Below are 20286 nucleotides of genomic sequence, written 5' to 3'. Positions count from 1 at the left end.
ATTCTCTCTGCAGATTCAGCTTGTCCATTTTGCCACACCAATTACATCACAGTGGAAAGCAGATAGACCTTCCTCTGCTGAAGGGTATCGAGTGACTGTGGGAAGTGCTGAGCACCTGAAACACTTCCACAAAACGTCATGTTGGGTATGAGGACTAAGTGGCAGAGGGTGGGAGGAGAAATATCTACAATATGCTAAAGGATTTTACAGAAGCACCTACACATAAATGTTCTCAAAATAAAAACATGTCACAGTTATTTTGTTAAGACACAAAATTTCACATTGTACCAAATACTTTGTGTACCAGCGTGCCTATTTTATAAATAACTAATCTCTGTACCACATCCTGAATGAAAAGAAAGCCAACAACTAATTTGCAGCCTCCCTTTTTACCAACTGTTTGAACACCCTGTAGTCAGATCCTGTCTTCACAGAATGCTGCCATTCTGCATCACTACAGATGAACTTATGTATCAATCAAACACAATATATCATCTTCAAGATTATGATATCTACTTTTATAAAGGTATGTAAAAGAAAGCTTGAAAACAAATTGCTCTCTTCATAACTAACTTGAAGAAAAACTCCCAGTTTTATTTGCCTCTGTACTCGTTAGAAGTACTTTCTCTAAACAGCTCTCAATTGTTAAATACAAGGTTTGGCAAAAATACAATTTAAAAAAAAAAAAAAAAAAAAAGAGCCTGCAAGAGAGATGAAAGCTACAAACCCCACCAAAATATCCACTTATTTCACATCAGTAGCCATCTTGCAAAAGCCTCATAAACCCCCCAAAACTAGCAGATTCATGACTTATTTTTTTTCATAGACAGGAGGTTTAAGGCATTACAGAATAGCTTGCAGTCAAACTTTAGACATTTGACCTACAGAGATTTATTAGTAGTGTAGATTCCCTACAAGTAAAATGAGCACCCAAAACTATTTCATCATTCAGAGATCCCACTGACAATATATAAAGAGGGCAGCCAAGGCCTTAAAATGCCTGAAGTCAGACATGAGAACTCTTCTTCCAATAAATATTGTAATAATGAACATTTACACATTTAGTTATAATATACACTCATACAAGTTTTTTTTGGCTCAAGACCATCATCCTTGTTGGTGTCTCAATCAGTGACAGCTGAGCTTTAGCCCCGACTTCAGTCAGTAGCTACAAACAGGAATTTGGGAACTGGAAAGAAAAAAGGAGACATGTGGCTCTACTGTTACATTTTTTCCTATTACTTAAGAAACATGTATTAAGAGGGAAAATTAAAGCCACACCACTACCACTTTTATTTACTATTTTAATTAGCTTCAGATGTCCTGGCCAATACAATGAGCTTTTCATATTTGAAAGGTTCCATGTTACTCCTAGAATTCATTTACATGTTCAAGCTGTCACTGGCACAATGATGTCTGTAAAGTTACAGTTCAAACCTAGTAGATTCACAGATTCCTAGAGTCTCTCTCATTACCTTAGTCTGCTTCCTGTTTAATGTTGGTCTTAATCTCAGGCAGCAACTTCTATATTAAGCTGTTACCTCCTAAATTGCAAAATTAATTACAATTTGAAAGGAATGAATTAAAATTCTGAATATAGAACTTCCAGATTCAGAATGCCTCATACTCTTACCCCTGACTACATGCAGTTCTTTTCTTACCTTTCTTCAGTGCCATAAAGCACTTCCCAGACACTATTATACTTAGAAGAGATACTGAAAAAGAATTCAGATTAAACGTGTTTACAGTTTGTTCACCCCATCCCCAAGAATAAAAGTGTGTTTAATAGCCAGTCCTTATGCAATTTTAAAAATGTGAGTTAACAGGAATACTATATATCTCACAACTTCACAAGTAGTAGATGTCTTTGACAATTTCCACACTTGCTGAGAATTCTATCAGCATCTGAATAGAGCCACATGCATTATTTTTTTTACTATAACACAGATTTCCCAAATGGGATTAAGCATTGTGCATTCACAAATATCTTCCTGTTCAAAGAACCTTAAGATTAAGATTGAATGACTCGACTAAGGGAAAGATGTAATGAAAAAGAATCAAGAGAGAACAAAAGAAATGGGCTCAGGCAAAAACATATACTAATAGAAGGTGTGTTATTAATTCAAGGATAAAATGAGGGGTTCAGAATTACCCCAAAGTTAGATATTTTAAAATAAGAATTCAGAAGAAAGTTTATAGTGAAATCTAAGAAGATACAGCCAAGTAAATCAAATACGCTTAACATTTGCCTAGGGATATCATAAAGGAAAACACTTAACTAATTTTTAAAATTAATTTGTTTAAACTTGGACCAAACTGAAAGCTCCCGCTAATGGTTATTTGGTGCTGTCCTCTACAGACAGGAATAAACTGCATAAGTGTGTTAGAAGAAATGAATAAAAAAAGGAGTATCTGACAAGATAGACCTCAATATGTGTATTGCTCCATCCTCTGGGGCTGAAGCAATCTGAACTATACAAAATACATTCATTAACTCAAGAAAAAAAAATGGTAATTTCATTTCCATAGAGACCAAAATAGCTTCATTTAAATGTAGGCTCTCTCATTGACCTTCCTGTGTTTATAGTCTACAAATCATATTACTGAAATACATGAATAAAAAAAAAAAAAAATTCAAACCTAATTTCTTTAAAATACTTTATGCATATGATTTCCATAATCCGTGTAGAGAAATAGCACGTCCCAGGTTCTCAGCTAATGAGCTGAGCAGACATAGAAAACACTACGAACACAGAATTAAGTCAGAATGTTATGGAAGGGTTTGGATAGTATGCAGTTAAAGCAACAACCACACACTCAGTAACACAGGAAATGCAAAAACAAACCAAGCAGCTACTGCTCTCCCTTTCCTATTTCTACCACTAAAAAAAAAAAAATAGTGTTCAGATTAGATAGAGTTCACATCATATTTAATGTATCATTGTGTAAGATAGTAATTAGGAGTCAAACAAAATGCTGGTGTTTATATGCATATACCATCATAATTAACAGTCATGTAGCAACAGCAAAGTCACGCCTAACACCTGGTAAAACCTGATGGGTTTTTATTTGGGGGTTTTGTTTTTAGCAGAATACAGAGAGAAAAAGAAACTGAAAAAAAAAAAAAAGCTCTGCAAATTACTCATGTGATCTGAGCCACAAAACCATTTTTTCTTCCTTCTCTGTCATACCACCACTAAAGATTCTGAAAATTGTATTCATTTAGCAATTCTGCTGATGATGTGATAGTAGTATGCAATTCCTCTGCCACTGCTGCACAGAGCCAACATTGCTAGTAGCTTAGTAAAAGGCTTATTCTGTCACAAAAATATGTGAGCATGCCTTTCAATGTGACCAAAAACCCCCACCCCTCCCCACAGACAGATCTGCCTGGTGGAAAGGTGACTGACTGGCTTACACAATGTTTTTCCCACTACCACTACCTGCCTCCTGGGGGTCAATTTTAGAAAATGTTGCTCCTTGTTCAACTCTCCCTCTCCTATGCATATCTATAACCATGTGCAAACATTTTCATATGTGAAATTCCTAACATCACACAGAGTGAACATGCACACCAAGGTTTGGGGAAAGAAGGGACAGTCAGAAAGACAAGGGGATTGGGTTTTTGCTTAGCATTGGAGCACTGTCGCTACAAATCCTAAAGAAACTGGCACAAAACAAAGGTTAGCTGGAATTAATGTCCTTCCGACTGATATTCCAGCAGGGCACTGATATCAGAGGCTGTTCAGATAAAAGACCAGTTAAGCCACAAAACCTCACCAGCTGCACTTGAGATGAGAACATCCCAAACTGACAAAACTTCTGTACGCAACACTGCCGACACTCATTGGTTTGAGGTACCTAATCTGTTACTGGCTTGCACCTACGTCCCTACACTCAAAAAGCTGTTGCCTTTTTTTTTTTTGTGCATACCCCGTCTAAAGAGGGTTTCTTTTTTTTTTTTTTTTTTTCTCCATTCAGTGTAGCTCTGGTTTTCCTTTCCATGGTTCTCTGTGAACTTAGTTACAAGAAGATTAAATTAATCAATATTGAGAGAGGAGAGGTAAGTCCCTGGTCCACTGCATTTGCTAACACCAGTAAGTTGCCACTGCCAAGGGAGACATAATGTACTTTTCCAAGAGCACTGGACAAGGACTATCAACTCTTCTGATAGCACATGACTTGCCTAGTTTGCAGAGTTCCTCCTTTCCCAGTGGCATCCACAAAAAATTCCTGAGGCAGTTACAACAATCACTAATAAAGAAATACTGCTCATGAAATATTTAACAGATACTACTTATTAAGACAATTTTAGCTACAGAAAATGAGGAATAATTCACATCACATGAAACACCAGCACATACTTCAAAGAAACAGTGGTACAATGGACCATATCTGGCAACAGCAGAATATTACTGACCTCAAAAATCTGCAGTTGTTTGTACTCGGAGACTTGACATTTGAGGTCACAAAATAAATAAGAAGATTAAACAAAAACAAACAAACAAAAAGTTTCCAATACATTTACAAAAGTTTCTATGGCCCTAGCACCAAATAAAGGAAAACCTGACTGGAAAAAACACACAAAACAACAACCACTCAAAAAAATCTGGAATAAATAGACTTCAATTATTTTAAACATTGAATGTGAAAAGCTTATACCTGCTGACTCTTGCCCTTGAACCCATTTTTACCTCTTTCAGTGAAGTCCTGTGAGAAGCCCTACAATGCAGGTTTGTCTTGAACAAGGAACTCTGATTTACAGCTTTTTATGTTTCTCCTTGAAGATTTACTATCCATATCATAGGAGCAAAACACAGTGAGCTCTCAGCTGACAACACTCCTTGTCAGCTTTCCCACTTGCATTATTTCCTTTACACCTTCACTTTCACCTCTGCGTTTCTTTGAGTGACAAAGATGACCAAAGGGAACGATTTTGAAGACACCTCCACTTACTATCACCAGACTTCATTTTCAAAGAATGAAATCTATTTCCTTTGCCTTTAAGTGCGAAAATATATGTTAACTTGGAATATATAAGGACAAAAGAATGCCTAGGTGCTTCCTAACACCTCAAAGGTTAACTTCCATATGCATTAGACTTATCATTATATTTTCTGTTAGTGGTAGGTTGGGGTTGTTTTGAGTTTTTTTTGTTTGTTTGTTTTTTCCCCATTTCCGAAGTTTACTAGAGAACTTATTAAAAAAAGGCACATAAAATTCAGGAAAATATATTTATGAAAAACCTGTGTCATTTGTGAAGGACTTAACTCCCACTGAAATAAGAAAGCATGCCATCTAAACACGACATAAATTTATGAACAGCACACCTATGAAAGGAAGTAAGACTAACATAAAGCTACTTTTTCCCTCTTCATTTCAAAAAGGAATTAATCAAACGTCTTGACTAAACCTTAACCTTTTTTGCTTATTATTCCAGTCTGCCACATCTACAGGAAACAGATCACCAAAACAGATGGAGAGAATAGATATGTTTACCTCCCAGTGGCTGAACACCAGCTGTGGACTGGCCAGGCCACTAGTTCTCTTCCTGATTTCATCAGCAAAACCAAAGCTTTCTGCTACTGGCAGGACAGCCTTAATAATAAATACATCTGTCCCCTCTTTCATCTCCTCTTGTAACACTCTGCCTTCTCTTTTGGACAAGACAGCATACACACGACCTGCAAAGATATAATTTTGATAAGCTTACAAATATATTTATATTCTGCATCACAAAGAGAAATACATACATACTTATTCAGGAAACTTTACCAGTAAGTAAAACACAATTTCTTTGGTTAAAATTCTTCCTTTTAAGAAGTTCAATTAAGTGGACCCATTAAATTAAAAGATACTCTGCAAGTACCATGTGCAGAACCATATAAGTAATATTTAATATATTATTACTATTGTACAAATCTAGGTAATGCTTGCACTAGGTGTATTTTATACAATTGTATGGCTGTTTTTTAAAAGGTAGTTTTTCAGATCATGTGCCTAACTTCCTTTATTTCTTACAACCAAACATTTGAAAAACATCACTAAGAAATAATACTGTGTTTCAGGAATCCTATCTTAGCTACCTTTAGAAGTTTGTTTGGATCACCATATCCCTATATTGCACTTGTCCCAGATACTGCAGCGCTATTCTAATAACCAAAAATTAGTTTATTAGAAATACTATATATTTATTATGTTCAATGTGTTTAATTTTTTTTTAATTAATTCAGTATTAAGTTAGTCATGGATAATTTTTGTGTTTTCTTTCCCAAATTAATATTCAATCCATTGAATTCCATTGCCAGCACATTGTCACGAAAATAGCTGTGAAAACACCCATATTTGACTTTACAGTAGGCAATAAGTTAATATTTTTAATTTTTTTTTATTTTTTTTTTTTTAAATTTATGGGCTGCAGACAAATACTAACAAACACATTTGTGTTATCAAGGTAATAAAACCACAAGAAAACCTATGCACTGAAAAAATGGTGTTGGAATGCCCTCATTTACAAACGTGAACAGTTAGCAAGTACTAGATGTACAAGTTAACTTGAAAGGTAGCTTGCAAAAGTATGTAAGCAATGTCAAGTCTACAGAAATTTCAGTGAGCCAAGAAAATTCTCAGATGTGAAAGTGTTGTATGTCACACAGCTCACAATTCAGTAACTGCTTTAAAAAGCAAGATTAAACATACACATTCCAAGAGAGCACCCCATCATGTCACTGTACAAACACTGTGAATGTACCACGCAGTATATATTAAAGCCATTTGTTAAAGCAAGTAAGCTCAAAACCACTTTATAGGTTATTAATGTTATGAGTAAAAGTATTTAATTTATTAAGTAGGACACAGAAAACCTTGCACGCATGTTAATGAGATGTAAAGTAATATCTATCACAAAGCACTTTAGATGCATATGTTCTGGCCATAACTCACAGACGATTATTCTTTGAAAATGTGAAGGCAGAAGACAATTTATAACTTACTAAATGGTTTCTAGCTACATGTATTTCATCCAAGCAGTCTGGAGTACTGACTCAATTAATGCTGTCACAAAGAAGCTATGCAAGGTCTTCAGTTTTACCCCTATGAGCAGACTGCAGTATACTGAAGAAATACTGGTTCAACCTCTACACTAATTAATTGAAAGGATTTAGCAGCATCGATCATCACAAAATACTGTAAGATCTTTCTATTCAAAATAGTTGAAAGGGTTATTTTGAAAAGACAATACTACTTCAAAAACAGCTTCATGGTGCTGAAACATAAGCATATCAGATTAATTTTAAATATGTAGTAAGTGCAGCTCCTTAAAATATTTAAGTCCCATTCACCACTTTACTGAAGGATACTTCACAGTGTGTCAAGTGAAAATGCTGAACCATTTCTGTATTCTCTGCATGCTCAAAAAAAAAAAAGAAGCTTCACAGTGGAGAGAAATACTCTGGAAGGACAACAGGATCACCATTTGCAAGATCCTAGAGGTCGCCACGAACTTGGCAAAAAGAGAAGGAGGAGCTGCTCCTCTATTTTGGAATCTGCATGTTTTCACTCACACAACTGAGCCAGAAACAATACTATGAATTGATGTGTATTGTCACCTGAAATGCTGTGATCTAAAATTTTAGTAACTTTTCTTAAAAAAAAAACCCTAAAAACAGCAACATAAGAATCGTTATTAAAAAACAGAAACAAAAGCTACAAGAAAGTGTGGTAAAGTCCTTTCCAATTAAGTTTCACTGACATCAGCAAAACGACAAGACATTCTAGCTTTCAATCTCCAGAACAGAGAGAAGGGAAGAATTGTTCCAAAGGCAGAAATATCGACAGACAAAAACTAGTAAAAATTAAACATGGGATACTAGTTCAGAATATTCTTCAGCTTTTGGGAGGTTTGCATAGAACTTCCATAAAGCAGGTGTGCAAAAATGGATCTTTCTAGTGAAATAATTGTAAGAATAAGATGCTCAAAGTACAACCCTCTGGGAAACATGGGGTGTATGTGGCACCCAAGTCTAAACCCAAGGCTCATTATATTGGGCACGTATAAGTTTGCAATATGTTTCTGTGCTCCCTTCTCCTTGCTCCTCTCCCCAGCTCCAGTTCAGTTTATTTTCACTGTCAGAAAAATCTGATGGAAAAAGCTTTATATACTGAGGCAAGGAACATAAAAGAATTAGTTTCCTCAGACACTACCCCATCTTAGAAGCAAACGGAATAATAAGATATATTAAACTCAACTAGGTATCAATGTACGGAAGACCAACTGAAAGAATGGAGTTACGAAAGCTAGTGCTTTATCCCATGTCAACTGCCAAGTCTTACTGGAGAGCATGTATACTCCTCGCTTCCCCTAATGAGGATGCAATTCATTAGCTTAAACTTCCATAATAAAAATTATACCCATGAATTTGTAATGAATTAAGTGCATGTCCACGGTTATTACCACACAACTCACATTCATTAGACTGGACTAATTTGCCTGCATGTCTGAGTCCTAAGTTACACTCATTAAAAATATATGTATATATACACACATATACACACACACACATCTGCATTACAAAGCCATGTTTCCATTTGGTTTTATAGCCCAGCTGATGAGCCAATGCATATTAATTACTTCACTATAAACAATCATGCTTTTCCAGTAGTGTGAATTTTCAACCAAGGCAATTTATACAGTGATTTTGTGGTTTGAAAATTGATATCTTGTTTATAGTTTGATGTAGAAGTGGTCAACAGTATTGCATTAATATGGTCCTGGAACAGTAATGTATAGCACTAAAAAGCCTAATTTTGATAGGCATTCTTCTGTGTTAAGAAATAATTAAAGGCAGTTTAAAATGCAGAAGTTCTATGTCATAATAAATTGTAGTTTAAGGCACTGTGATAATAAGCTTACCAGAGGACACTTTTTACCTGGCCTGCTAAATAGTAGCTCCAAAAAATAATGGGATCATGCATCTGTACAAAACAATTGTTCACTCAAAGGCATTTCTTTTCACTACATACTAGTGTAAATTTTGCTCTTTGGACCAATTTGCTTTGCATAACTACTGTCATTAAGTTTGTATGCACAACAGCTGAGATTTTTACAACAAATAACCAAATCATTAACTACTGTATGTAGGACATGCTAAAATTTCTATCTTGATTAGTATAGTTGAAATAAATTTGCTGATATCTTAAATGCAATGGAATAAATTTTAAAGAAAACCTGGGTGCACTGGATCAGATTCAGTGTACAAGCAGCTTCCATGCAAAACTCCAAGAACAAACGTTAGGGCGAGTTAAGTGATGTTGGAAGTAGATCATAAAACCAAATTTAAGTAGGTGTAAGTAGGAAGGTAATATATAAGTGACAGCAGGTTGATGTGCACTGTTTTTGCAGTAACCAATTTGCACACCAGAAGCATATAGATGCTATTTGAAAATCAAATCTACCAACTAGACTGTAACAGTAATTTGAGATTCTATCTTTTTCCTGACTTTACTTCTATATTGATTATTATATTAACTTAAAACACCTTAAAATGCCATTTACTAAGATTCTGGACTCATTTTAGGAACAAGACAGACTTCCTCATCTCTTAATGGAACTCATGTTTAATTGTGAGGCACAATATTGATATTCACGTTTACTGAAGTTGATAATACAAAAACTTCATAAAAAGGCAACATTCTGTATCTTGGCACTTCCAAAAAAGTGTAGCATTGTTATTTATGCATATGTTTCAGAAAAGCAAGACAAATGCTAAATTTTCCTTCAGAATAGAATAAATACGACCATCGTAAGTCATCATACAGATCTATTGGAGAACTACAAAAAGCTCCTGACAAAACTTTTAATCAAATCATACTTTCTGATTTAGTCTAATTTATAAAACTTCACTTTGGAACTAAGAAAGCAAATTACTGACAGAAGTTCATTCTGTCTGTCTTACCTAAAACTTCTGCAGTAGCCATAATTTCACATGTGTACATTGCTGCCATAAGCCTCTGTGGTTTTGCTTGCAAAGCATAACGACAAGCTTCCTTCATGGTGGCAATCAGTTGTCCAGAGAAGGGACCATAACAATCTGCAACTAAAACTTCTTTGTGTTTACTCATCTTCTCAGATGATTTCGAAACACTTTGACTGCTGTCCTGGTGTTCATTCACACTGCAAGCTTCAACAGTGCTTGTTATAGTAGTATCTTCATTTTGTTTATGTTCTACAGCATCACATTCCCCTGAATGCTGACTACCAGTTGACAACATCTCTCCAACTTTATTTATTTCCCATTTTTCCACTATAAAACAAACACCCATGAGGGGTTCTTCACACATAGGACCTGAGAGCGTAGCCAGCTGAAAACCACTTACTATACTGTTGTCAAAGTCTCTGTATCTACTTACTTCTTTCACAGCATTCCCAAGGCACTGCCACACAGACCTTTTATAGCCCTCAAAATTATATAACAAAATATTAGGCCCACACTTCCGTGGTCCAAATGACCAGATCTGATCAACAGCATTTCTCCACTTCCTTCCCTGCAGATTTTGCTCCAACTTATGTTTGAATTCCTGGATCCTTTCCACAGTCTTCCGATTTATTTCATGGCTTTTTTTATCTTCATTCAGAGATGTGTTGAGTTGCTCCATAGTTCGAATTAAGTCACTGTTTTCTTCAAGAAGTCGAGTGACCTCCTCAGGAAGTGGCATTGCTCTTACGCTGAGCGTAGCTTGTTTATTTGGGGTGGATATTGTAACCAGCCCATCTGAATCAACCTGAATTCCTTCAGGAATTTTATTTTGTTCCTCTTTTGTTTGGTGTATGACAGCAACTTTCTGCTGTTTTCCTATTTCTTCATTTACCATGTCAACTTTCGGAGGTCTTGTTATTGTCTCTCGGAATGGTATAATAGGTGCCGATACACTAATCTCTACCTTTGCAAACCTGTAAAATAAAGTTTAAAAGTTAGTTTAGCATTTTAAAAATACTTCTAAACTTAGGGGTGGGAGGTAGGACAACAGCCTTAACATGGAACAGATGCTCACAAATAAACTCAAACTCTTAAAAACTTTATGCGCTTCAAAAAAGAAGCACTGCCTCTTACATCTTCAGAAAGACTCAGAAAAGTACTGAAGAAAATAAAAGAATAAGTATTGCTGTGCCTCTGTGTAAATCACTGGTTTATCCACATCTTGGAAACCACGTGCCACTGCTCTCTCCCCTCGCACAAGATACAGCAGAACCAGAAAAGAAATGAGAATAAGTATGATCAAAGGTATAATAGTACAAGCAAGCCTTCAGATGTTTCAGGATACATGTTTGCCTCCTTGCAAACTGAAAAGACCATTCGTAACTGCAATCTTGTAATGAATGTATATATGTAAAAGATATTATTCTGAAGGCAGAAGACAATGACTGTCTACCTTGAAGGGCCTTTAAGTTGGTTTGAGGAAATAAACAAATTTCAAGTGAAAAGGCTACTCCCGAGTGTCACCAGGTAGGGACACACTAGTTACAAACTTATGCCAGATAATCATTTCGTGCACAGACCTGTCATTAGTAGCAGCCTTTTCTCTGATATATGCAAAACACAAACCCACTCCCTCACAAATCTCAAGTAACTTTACATTATACAATTGCTGCAACAAAAATTAAGTGATAAGATTTCAAAATAATGTTACTTATGTGAGCGCAGCTTTATACAAAGCTAAAAACATAAACAAAAGAAACTCTGGGAAATAATGACAATAAATTGACCACCAACTAGACAAGAATTAAACTATTAATTCTATACCAGAAAATACTAATCTTTTGGGTCATTAAACATTTTTCTGTTTGTTGAAAGAGTTTATATTGGAAGGTTCTCAAAGATGGTAATATTCCCTAATGGAAGAAAACAAATTGTTAATACTGTGAATGAACTTTATTTTTTGGACTAATTAAGACAAGGTATCTTTGTTTTCAAAGGATCACAAAGTACAAAATAAAATGGGGTATGAGACAATAGATGAAGATTTTGGTCTTTTTCCATGCAAAAAGAAAGGATAAAATCTTACCAATGCAGTTCATTCTGTTAAACTGTTACTAATTTATAGTCTGCTTTGCAATAGTGCTAACAATTTGGAAAATAATTATTTTGGGTCAAGAAGCTTTTTTTTTTTTCTCCATATGGAAAATACCTTATACAATTAAGAAAAGCTGTGTGGAAATAAAAACATTGAGGGAAAACCAAGTACAGCAGACCACAGTAAGACAGAATGAGAGATGTTTCAACAATATTGTAATATCAACACTCACAACCGTGATGAAGTGTGATTATTAACGAATTGCTATATTGTTCATAGCAATGCTATTAAGCAACAGCAATTTCTTTCAGATTAGTTTGCATTTATTAATTACTTGCCTTGAAGTGAACGCTGCAGGAAAACTTTCACTACACTTTAAATCGTATATCATAAGATGAGGAAAATTAATTGCTAGTGATTAAGATGCTCTAAAAGTAAAAGCTTCACAGTATGCCAATATGTTATTTTACCACCCAGCTAGGAAGTGCCAGATTTGTTAGCTCTTTCACATATTTAATAAACATCTCTATATTCACTCAAAAAGGATCACCTCTTTTATCTTCAAGTACAACGTCATGACTTCAAAAGATCCTGTATGGTATTTTATCTGTTTATTGTAATCACAGGAGATGAAAATTGCCAATGGCAGCATGGCAAAACCCTATTTCTTTTAGAACTGTGAAATGGATGTTTGCTAAGTGCACATAATCAGCACCTTGTTCAAATACATTCAGGATTTAACCCAGCCGAAGATACTGGAATGCTGAAAGCTTCCCATCAGATTTGGAAAATAGCCTGTATTTTTCACCTCATCTGAAGGGGAAGAACAATAGCTTCATAGCAAAATCTCCCAGGAAACACCTTGCTTGGAAATGAAATGTTCCTGCCACTGGTAAAATGGTAATCCTGGGTCTTCAAAGACTTGTAGCAGCTTTTTCTAGCTATACAATCTATAAAAATTATATTCTACTACTTATTATCTCACTGCTACAATTATAGCCTCTGGTAAGCTAGCATCAGATCAAGGGACATTGAGGTTTGGTTTATTGTTTGGGTATAAAGGTATCTTGGAGAAAACAAGACCATAATTGGATATGACCTGTTTCTAAGGAAGGCCCTGATGTTATGTTATTTACATTTATTTATACAACATTCCCACTAATTAACTTTTATATAGAACTGGTTTATTATACAAGTAGAAAGTAATTTTTTTTATAAGTCACTGATCCCTGTAAAGTAGGTGTAGTTAGATTTTCATGCTGCTGTAGTTTACAATCAAATACAAAATTAATGAAAATTATGTTCCAGTATGCATAATTTAAAGGATTAAGTACTTACATGATCGCATGGACATCTGTAAGGCTAATACAGTGCATTCAGAAACACCCATACTTCAGCTCTACCTCATTCTAGAGCTGAAATACTTTCCTGTAAGCAGTTTTAGAATAGCCACCACTCTGCACTAAGCCTCAGTTTTCAGCAGTAGTACCTGCAGCTGAAAGCTAGTAGCCAAATACCTGCCTGCAATAAAACACACACAACTACTGCCACCTGAAATCACAGGTACTGATATCCAAGCAAACGCAGCCAAAATAACTCATCAGTTTTAATCTATGTAATTTGAGCCTTGAGAAACACTCAAAGGCTCCATCTTTGCACCATGCACTACAGGGACCTCTAAAGCAACTTATTCAAAATAATTCACATATAATGGGAACAGCCATTATTAACATCATCTTTGTTTCTCTGTGAGTGGTGATCTTGGTATTTATAAACCCGATTTTATTAAACCTTGCACTAAGCCTTCATATGAGGTACAATTCATCTCATCCAAATTTGCTCTAAACAAGATTTTTTTTTTTTTGAAGCTGTTTGTCTTGCACTCCAAGAGAATCACAACTAAAAATATAAAAAAAACTCAAGATAGGATTGTATCTGGATTTTTGTTGCAATCAAGAATGAATAAAAACTGTCAAGGGTTAATATACAGACATGGAAGCGAAGCACTGTTTTACTTGGGCAGTCAGCATCACCTTGTGAGTGATGCCAAGAAAAAAGGAAGAATGATTTATTACATTTATCTGACAGACCCAAAGTTCAGAGTTTGGTATCCTTCTGAACTACTCATGAGGTCTGAGCAGGTTCATTAACTGACAACAGAAGGACTACCCAAAATTTCCCAAGTTCCTGGAAATTTTGGCAGAGTGATTACAAAGTTGCAGACAAAAAGCAAATGTAATTGGAAGCTTTATTTCCATGGGACTCAAACCCAGGAAACCTATATTTTTGTGCAGTTTTTCCACACGCTTGTACCATACTGAAAAATAAACAACCCCCCCCACACACACCCACTACCATCTTCATTTTCTTTGTTTCTCCTTTTGAACAGGTTAATTTAATCCCCCTAGACTCGGTATTCATAATAACTCTTTGGACACAAAGTTCTAAATATTTCTACTGTAAAATGCAGAAAATAAAATGTTCCAAGTTAAAAGGTCTAATTTATTACTCTATTCAAAAAGAGCTAATTAGGAAGAAAATAATTAAAAATAGATCTAGGGAAATTAAGCAGAACATCCACATCTAATCATACAGATTAACATGGATGACTGACACATTGTTTCCATGTCTCTTCATATTTTTGACAATAAGTATCACTTGAACATGATTTTCTAAACACACACTAAGAAGCTAAAATTAAATAAGTGCATTTGAAAAAGTTTGATTAAAATCTTGACAAAGACAATTCAGTGTAGTTTCAACTGAGCAAAGCCTCAGTTTCTGTGATTACTCTAAAAATGTCAACTCTTCAAAATCCAGTTGACAAATATGATACTAAGATCAGAATCCTGCCCCATTACTTCAAATGTGACTTAAGCATTTTGAATAACCTTTACCAGTATTTTGTGGAAAAACTGACACTTCACACTCTAAGGGCATTATGTGCTGTCCCAAACCCTAGTTCCCAATGTGCTATTGCAAACTACGTGCACTTAGAAGTTAAATGTTTGTACAGAAACACACACAGAGCTAATATAACATTTCAGACCACAACTCTTCCTCTTCACACTTTAATAGTTAACTGATGCAGGTCTACCACTATCAGAACTTATGTGGAATCCATGAGGAATGATGCCAGAGAGGGATCTTGTTCTTCACTTTTCCTTCCACAAAATGGGGAGAGAAGGACAGGACAATACTTGCCCCACAAGCTATTATGTGAAGGATGGTAACTATCCTAAGTCCTCAGAGAGGGCTAAAAGGAGCACGAGCTAGTACAACACACTTGCTCCAAACTCCTTCTGGGAGCTGGTACTCAAGTGAGAAAAAAAGGCATCATGAACCACATTTCAAGTCCAAGTGTCAAAGATGTGAGCCCTACCAGGTGTTTCTTGTTTCTGTTTCTGACACTACAAGCATGGACTGTTCATGTGCTTTGGTAGTTTTGAACACTGACAATGTTTTCTTGAGGAATACTAGTAAGGGGCACAAAGTGGTCACTCCTGACAGTTTATAGTTCTCTTAACAAAAGCCAAATTAGATGTAAACTCAGGGAAAACACCCAAAACTGTTTACAAATGAAAAGGTTATGAATGTAAATATAGGGACTGCTACTAGCTGCTCACTACAATCCTATTTCCCCATTACAATGCTATTATTTATTTTCTTTTTCAGATTTTTGATCAATGCCAATAATAAAGGCATTTTTATATCTTGCTATGTAAACTGCAGCTGAAGACAGGTGAAATCAGTTTTGCTCTATTTAACACATTACATTTAAGTGAGGTGTATCAATAGATAGCACTGTTTTCAAAAGAGGTAAAAACATGTGCCACTAATTTGTTGAGGATGACCATTATAACACACATCAAATTTTACAAGGGATCCTATCTAACTTCCTCAAGAAGTGATTGTTGTTTAGTATTAAGTGGAATTAATATGGGTGCAGTAAGACAGGCATTCAACCATCTATCATCAGGTTTGCTTTTTGGGTTTGAAAGAAAATGACAGTAAATACATGTGGACAGAAATACCAAGAATTTTTCAGTAAATGACATTATAGGAAAGGACTGTTTCAGGTAACTGTTCTTCTACCATTTGAAAAAACATTAGAAGATACTAACTGTATGCATTTATGCTTGCAGGAAATACTGCTCATGAATAAGAGAACAGATTAACATGTAAAAAAAAAAATCAATCTGAAGTGTAAAGAACAGCAAAGAGCATGTACATACAAGTTTGGTTTCATTGCTTTCTAATTTTGGAGAGTTCATTTATCGCACACACATGACTCCCCTCTCAGGTTTTTTTGTACAAAGAGTACACGCCATTCTTAATTGGACCCCTGAACCTACTGCAATTTATTATTCCTAGAAAGTACTTAAAAGGTGTATAAGATATATAAAAGTGACAAGCTAGTGGCTTCTGCCCAACTGTAGCTAATCTTATAGCCACAAAAAGGTACATTTATGATCCAATGTTAAAATCTGTTGGTGGATGATATTTCTCTTTTACCAGAATACAGATCAAAGCATTTGACAAAGAAATACAACAGACATGTACTGAACTAAAAATATTTCTTCCTCCTTGCCCCTCTAACCTTTCTTTCAGGTCATCCAAGCAACGCTGAAGATGAACTTCTCCTGCTGTCACTAGCACATGCTCCCCTGTCTCCTGGATTAAAACTTGGACACACGGATCAGCTTGGTTTAAAAGCTTCATTCCTCTGACCAGCTGAGGCATATCACCTGCCAAAATAAGGTATTATTAACGAAGTAATGCTGAAGAAGGAATACCTGAAGTAAGATATAATTAGAAGTGAGAAATAGTACCACTCATTTCTATGAAGTCTAACCACAAATACATATTTCAGGAATATGCAAAAACTTTCTGTGGGCACGTTTCTGCTTATGAGTCACACAGAGTGGTATGGTTTAAGAGCAGCAACTGAAGACATAAGCTATACTCATAATTTGTCACCAAGATTTTGTGTATTGATAATAAAATTCAAATTATACAATCATAACCATACATATTTGAATGGACTGCACAGCTTAATTTTACATGGTTTTATATTAGGTTTAGTACCCCAAGCTAGCTATTGACTATGATGACGTTATCCTACTTTGTACATATAATTAACTACAAATACAGCTCAAACAGCTCCCAAACAATAAAAATATTGAATGTTATCGATATGAAATGATTAAAAATTTCAGGATGTCACTCCTCCTTTCCACAAACTATGAAGAGATACAACTTTTCCTATTAATTACAACTGTTTCAAGACATCTTTCAGTAAATAATTTTATTTCTTTGCAATCTTTCATGGCTAAGCATAGCAACGTGTAAATGGCTAATGCTTAAAATGTTCAAAAGAAAAATAATAGCATGTTTACCTTACTAAAGTAAAAGCAAAAATGATTCCATAAGGATTACTTAGAAGGCATAAGAGCAAATGCAGCACAGGAAAGACTTAAACTAGCTGGAAGCCACTGAAAAGCTTTAATGCTATTACAACCTGAAAAGGGGAAAAATATTTCACTGAAAAGTGAGAGCTTTTCAGTGAAACAAAACGCAGCTGTCCCTAAAACGTAGCTGTTTAAAAAGAGTTGCCTTAAAAGTTAATGGAGACTGAACAAACACAGCCAAGTCAAATTTGGCTAGATGACATCAAAGCTATGCATAAATGCCTCATGTCAGCAGCCTTTCATAATTAATACAATTTTTAAAAATTAATTATGATTCCTTTTTCTTATTTTACATATTGGGTAAAGAACACCCACAGGCTTTCTCAGAATGCATATTCAGAAGGAAGAGTGACATTAAAGTTGTCATTTGTTTGGAGACCGTTTAAAAGTAATATGATATTGTGTATTTAATGCTAAGCTTGTTAGTTCACAGAAGAAATACAATATTGTATACTTAATGCTAAGCTTGTATGGGTATAAGGGAAAAGTATCCTTGAAAATCAGACAAAAATAAACAAAAAGTGGAAAAGACACAATGTTAATTCACATGTTCAACACAGTTGAACAAAGACTTTCAACCTTGTCTCCTACATTTAAGCCTACTGAGAGGGATAAATAGATTCCTTTCGTTCTTTTAGAGCTTATTGTAACCATACAGTAAAGCTTCTGACATGAAGACACGCAGTAATGTTGTAAAATATACGTAGGAATGAATTTGTATTTAAGTTATTTTTTCTAAACAAGCAGCTGCACTTTTGAAGCAGGTTTGCTGTGGAAATCCAAGGCACCCGTATGTGACAAGATGTTAGGGTCACCACAAGACTATATGGAGCTCATCGGACAATCGATTGCTTTTACGCTGAGCCTGCAATAGCCAAATTTTGCTTGTCTCCCCATTACATGAAGCAGCAACTGATTTTCAGGAAACTTCTGCAAGGGTAGCTACTTTTGAAGCTTCTGCCCCGCTCACAAATTTAGGTCAAACCACAGATTCAGAAGTTACCAAATAAAAATTATATAGCTTCATTTCCTTAAGGAAAACAAACTACCTCAAAATTGGTTAGTAGTCCTAGAACTACATTCTTTTAACATTTTCAACAGAACCAGTAATTTCCAATACTTTCAGAACTGCTTTAACAAATGCATGGTATACAATATATGATTATCTGTTATTTAAACACGTGGGACAAATAGCTGCTAAGCTGTTCAATCACTTTCTAAAAAACATGTAATCTTAGTGTTAGAATATTTTGTAACTGAACAGAAAGCCAGTTATTTTAGTTCGACTAACACTACAACAACAATGGAAATTGGGCTGAAATTCAAATATACCCAGAGATATACGATTCTCTGGTGGTGGTAGGTATCAATTAGAAGCAGTACCGCAAATCTGCACCACAAGCTTAATGATGTAGCATAAAAGAATGCCAGCAGAAAGGAAAAACCCAAAGATATACTTACCTTCACAGTAAAGGAATACTGAACCTTTGGCATCACGTAGTGTTTTACTTGTGGAACGTCTAAATCTAACCACAAAGGGCACAACAAGGTCTTCTGTAACTACACACCCACTGAGACATGAGCTAGCCAGCTAGAAGACTTCACAAGGACCATAAAGTGTGGCCCTCTAAGCAACATATAGATATTCATTTTATCCTGGGTCAGTCTCTGATTCAACAGAGATGAGTCAGATATCCAAGGGTGGCAGGGTGCATTGCTACCACATGAAAATTGCATTCCCATCCCCATTCTCCTTTAAACTTACTTGGATGTTTTGGTTCAACAGCTACCCGCACAATTGGTGTAGCTTCAAAGTTGAGAGGTGTAAATGGTGGGCAAGCTGGCGATGTGGACAGTGTTGCAGACTTCAGCACAAAATCTTGCAGGCCTCCTATTCCTAAGAGCAATGAGGAAAAGAAAAGCGAAACACTCACTGTCATTTTAAATGAGACTTAAGACATGATCATCAAGCTAAAAAAGCTGAAATTATTCTGATTACAAAAATCAGATTAACAAAATTCCTCACTGTTCATATAAAATATCTGTAGATGTATCTATGTATAATATAAGTACTCAAGTGTCTCGTGTGACATTTGATATTTAGTCTCACAGTTCCTGTTGTATTCTCTCTGTATTTCAAAAAGGCGTGTTTATAACTCTGAAAAACAGAAAGAACATGAAGACTTCTCCCCCTTCCAGTATGTCCTGTCCTTTGTAAAGCTCATTTATTTTTGGTGATTTAAAACCAGAAAAATTTAGACTGCAAAAACCCTCCAGTGGTCATCTAGTCCAACCTTCAGCCCAAAGAAGGGCTAACTTTAAAGTCAGATCAAGTTGCTTAAGTCCTTGTCCAGTCTAGTTTTAACAACCTTTAATGATGAAGACTTCACAGCCTCTGTTGGCAAGCTCCTCCAGTGCTTGCTTACTCTACCGGTGAAGAATACCTTTTTTTGTTCCTTCCTACCTCCCTTTGCCCCCGCCATGTCCATTTGGGATTCCCTTTTACACAACTTGACACTTGTAGAATTTAATTTATCACCCAGTAAGCTATTAATTCTAATCCTAATATATTTTATAATGCTGGCAAGCTGGCGAAAGCTGGGCTTAAATTGTAGTGATAAGAAAAAATACAGAAAAAAATTAGCTATAAATCTGCAAAATAGCTGCTGTAAATGCATTTTTAGTCTTGGCTGGCTGGCACATTTAAGACAATTTGAAATTATTGCCTTCAAATTCTTAACCAACA

General features: G+C 35.4%; 1 protein-coding gene across 1 annotated transcript in view; it reads right to left on the bottom strand.

Annotated features, from left to right (window-relative positions):
- EFTUD1 (elongation factor Tu GTP binding domain containing 1) overlaps positions 1–20286 on the bottom strand; it is a 77930-nt gene that overhangs the window by 7817 nt on the left and 49827 nt on the right. The window contains 4 exon segments of the mRNA XM_008937273.1: positions 5500–5684; positions 9954–10948; positions 16670–16817; positions 19306–19437. Of these exon segments, the coding sequence (XP_008935521.1) occupies positions 5500–5684; positions 9954–10948; positions 16670–16817; positions 19306–19437 (1460 nt within the window).

The sequence above is a fragment of the Merops nubicus genome, unplaced genomic scaffold (assembly GCF_000691845.1).
Source record: "Merops nubicus isolate BGI_N331 unplaced genomic scaffold, ASM69184v1 scaffold41293, whole genome shotgun sequence".
Lineage (NCBI taxonomy): Eukaryota > Metazoa > Chordata > Aves > Coraciiformes > Meropidae > Merops > Merops nubicus.
This window is presented reverse-complemented; position numbering and strand designations above follow the sequence as displayed.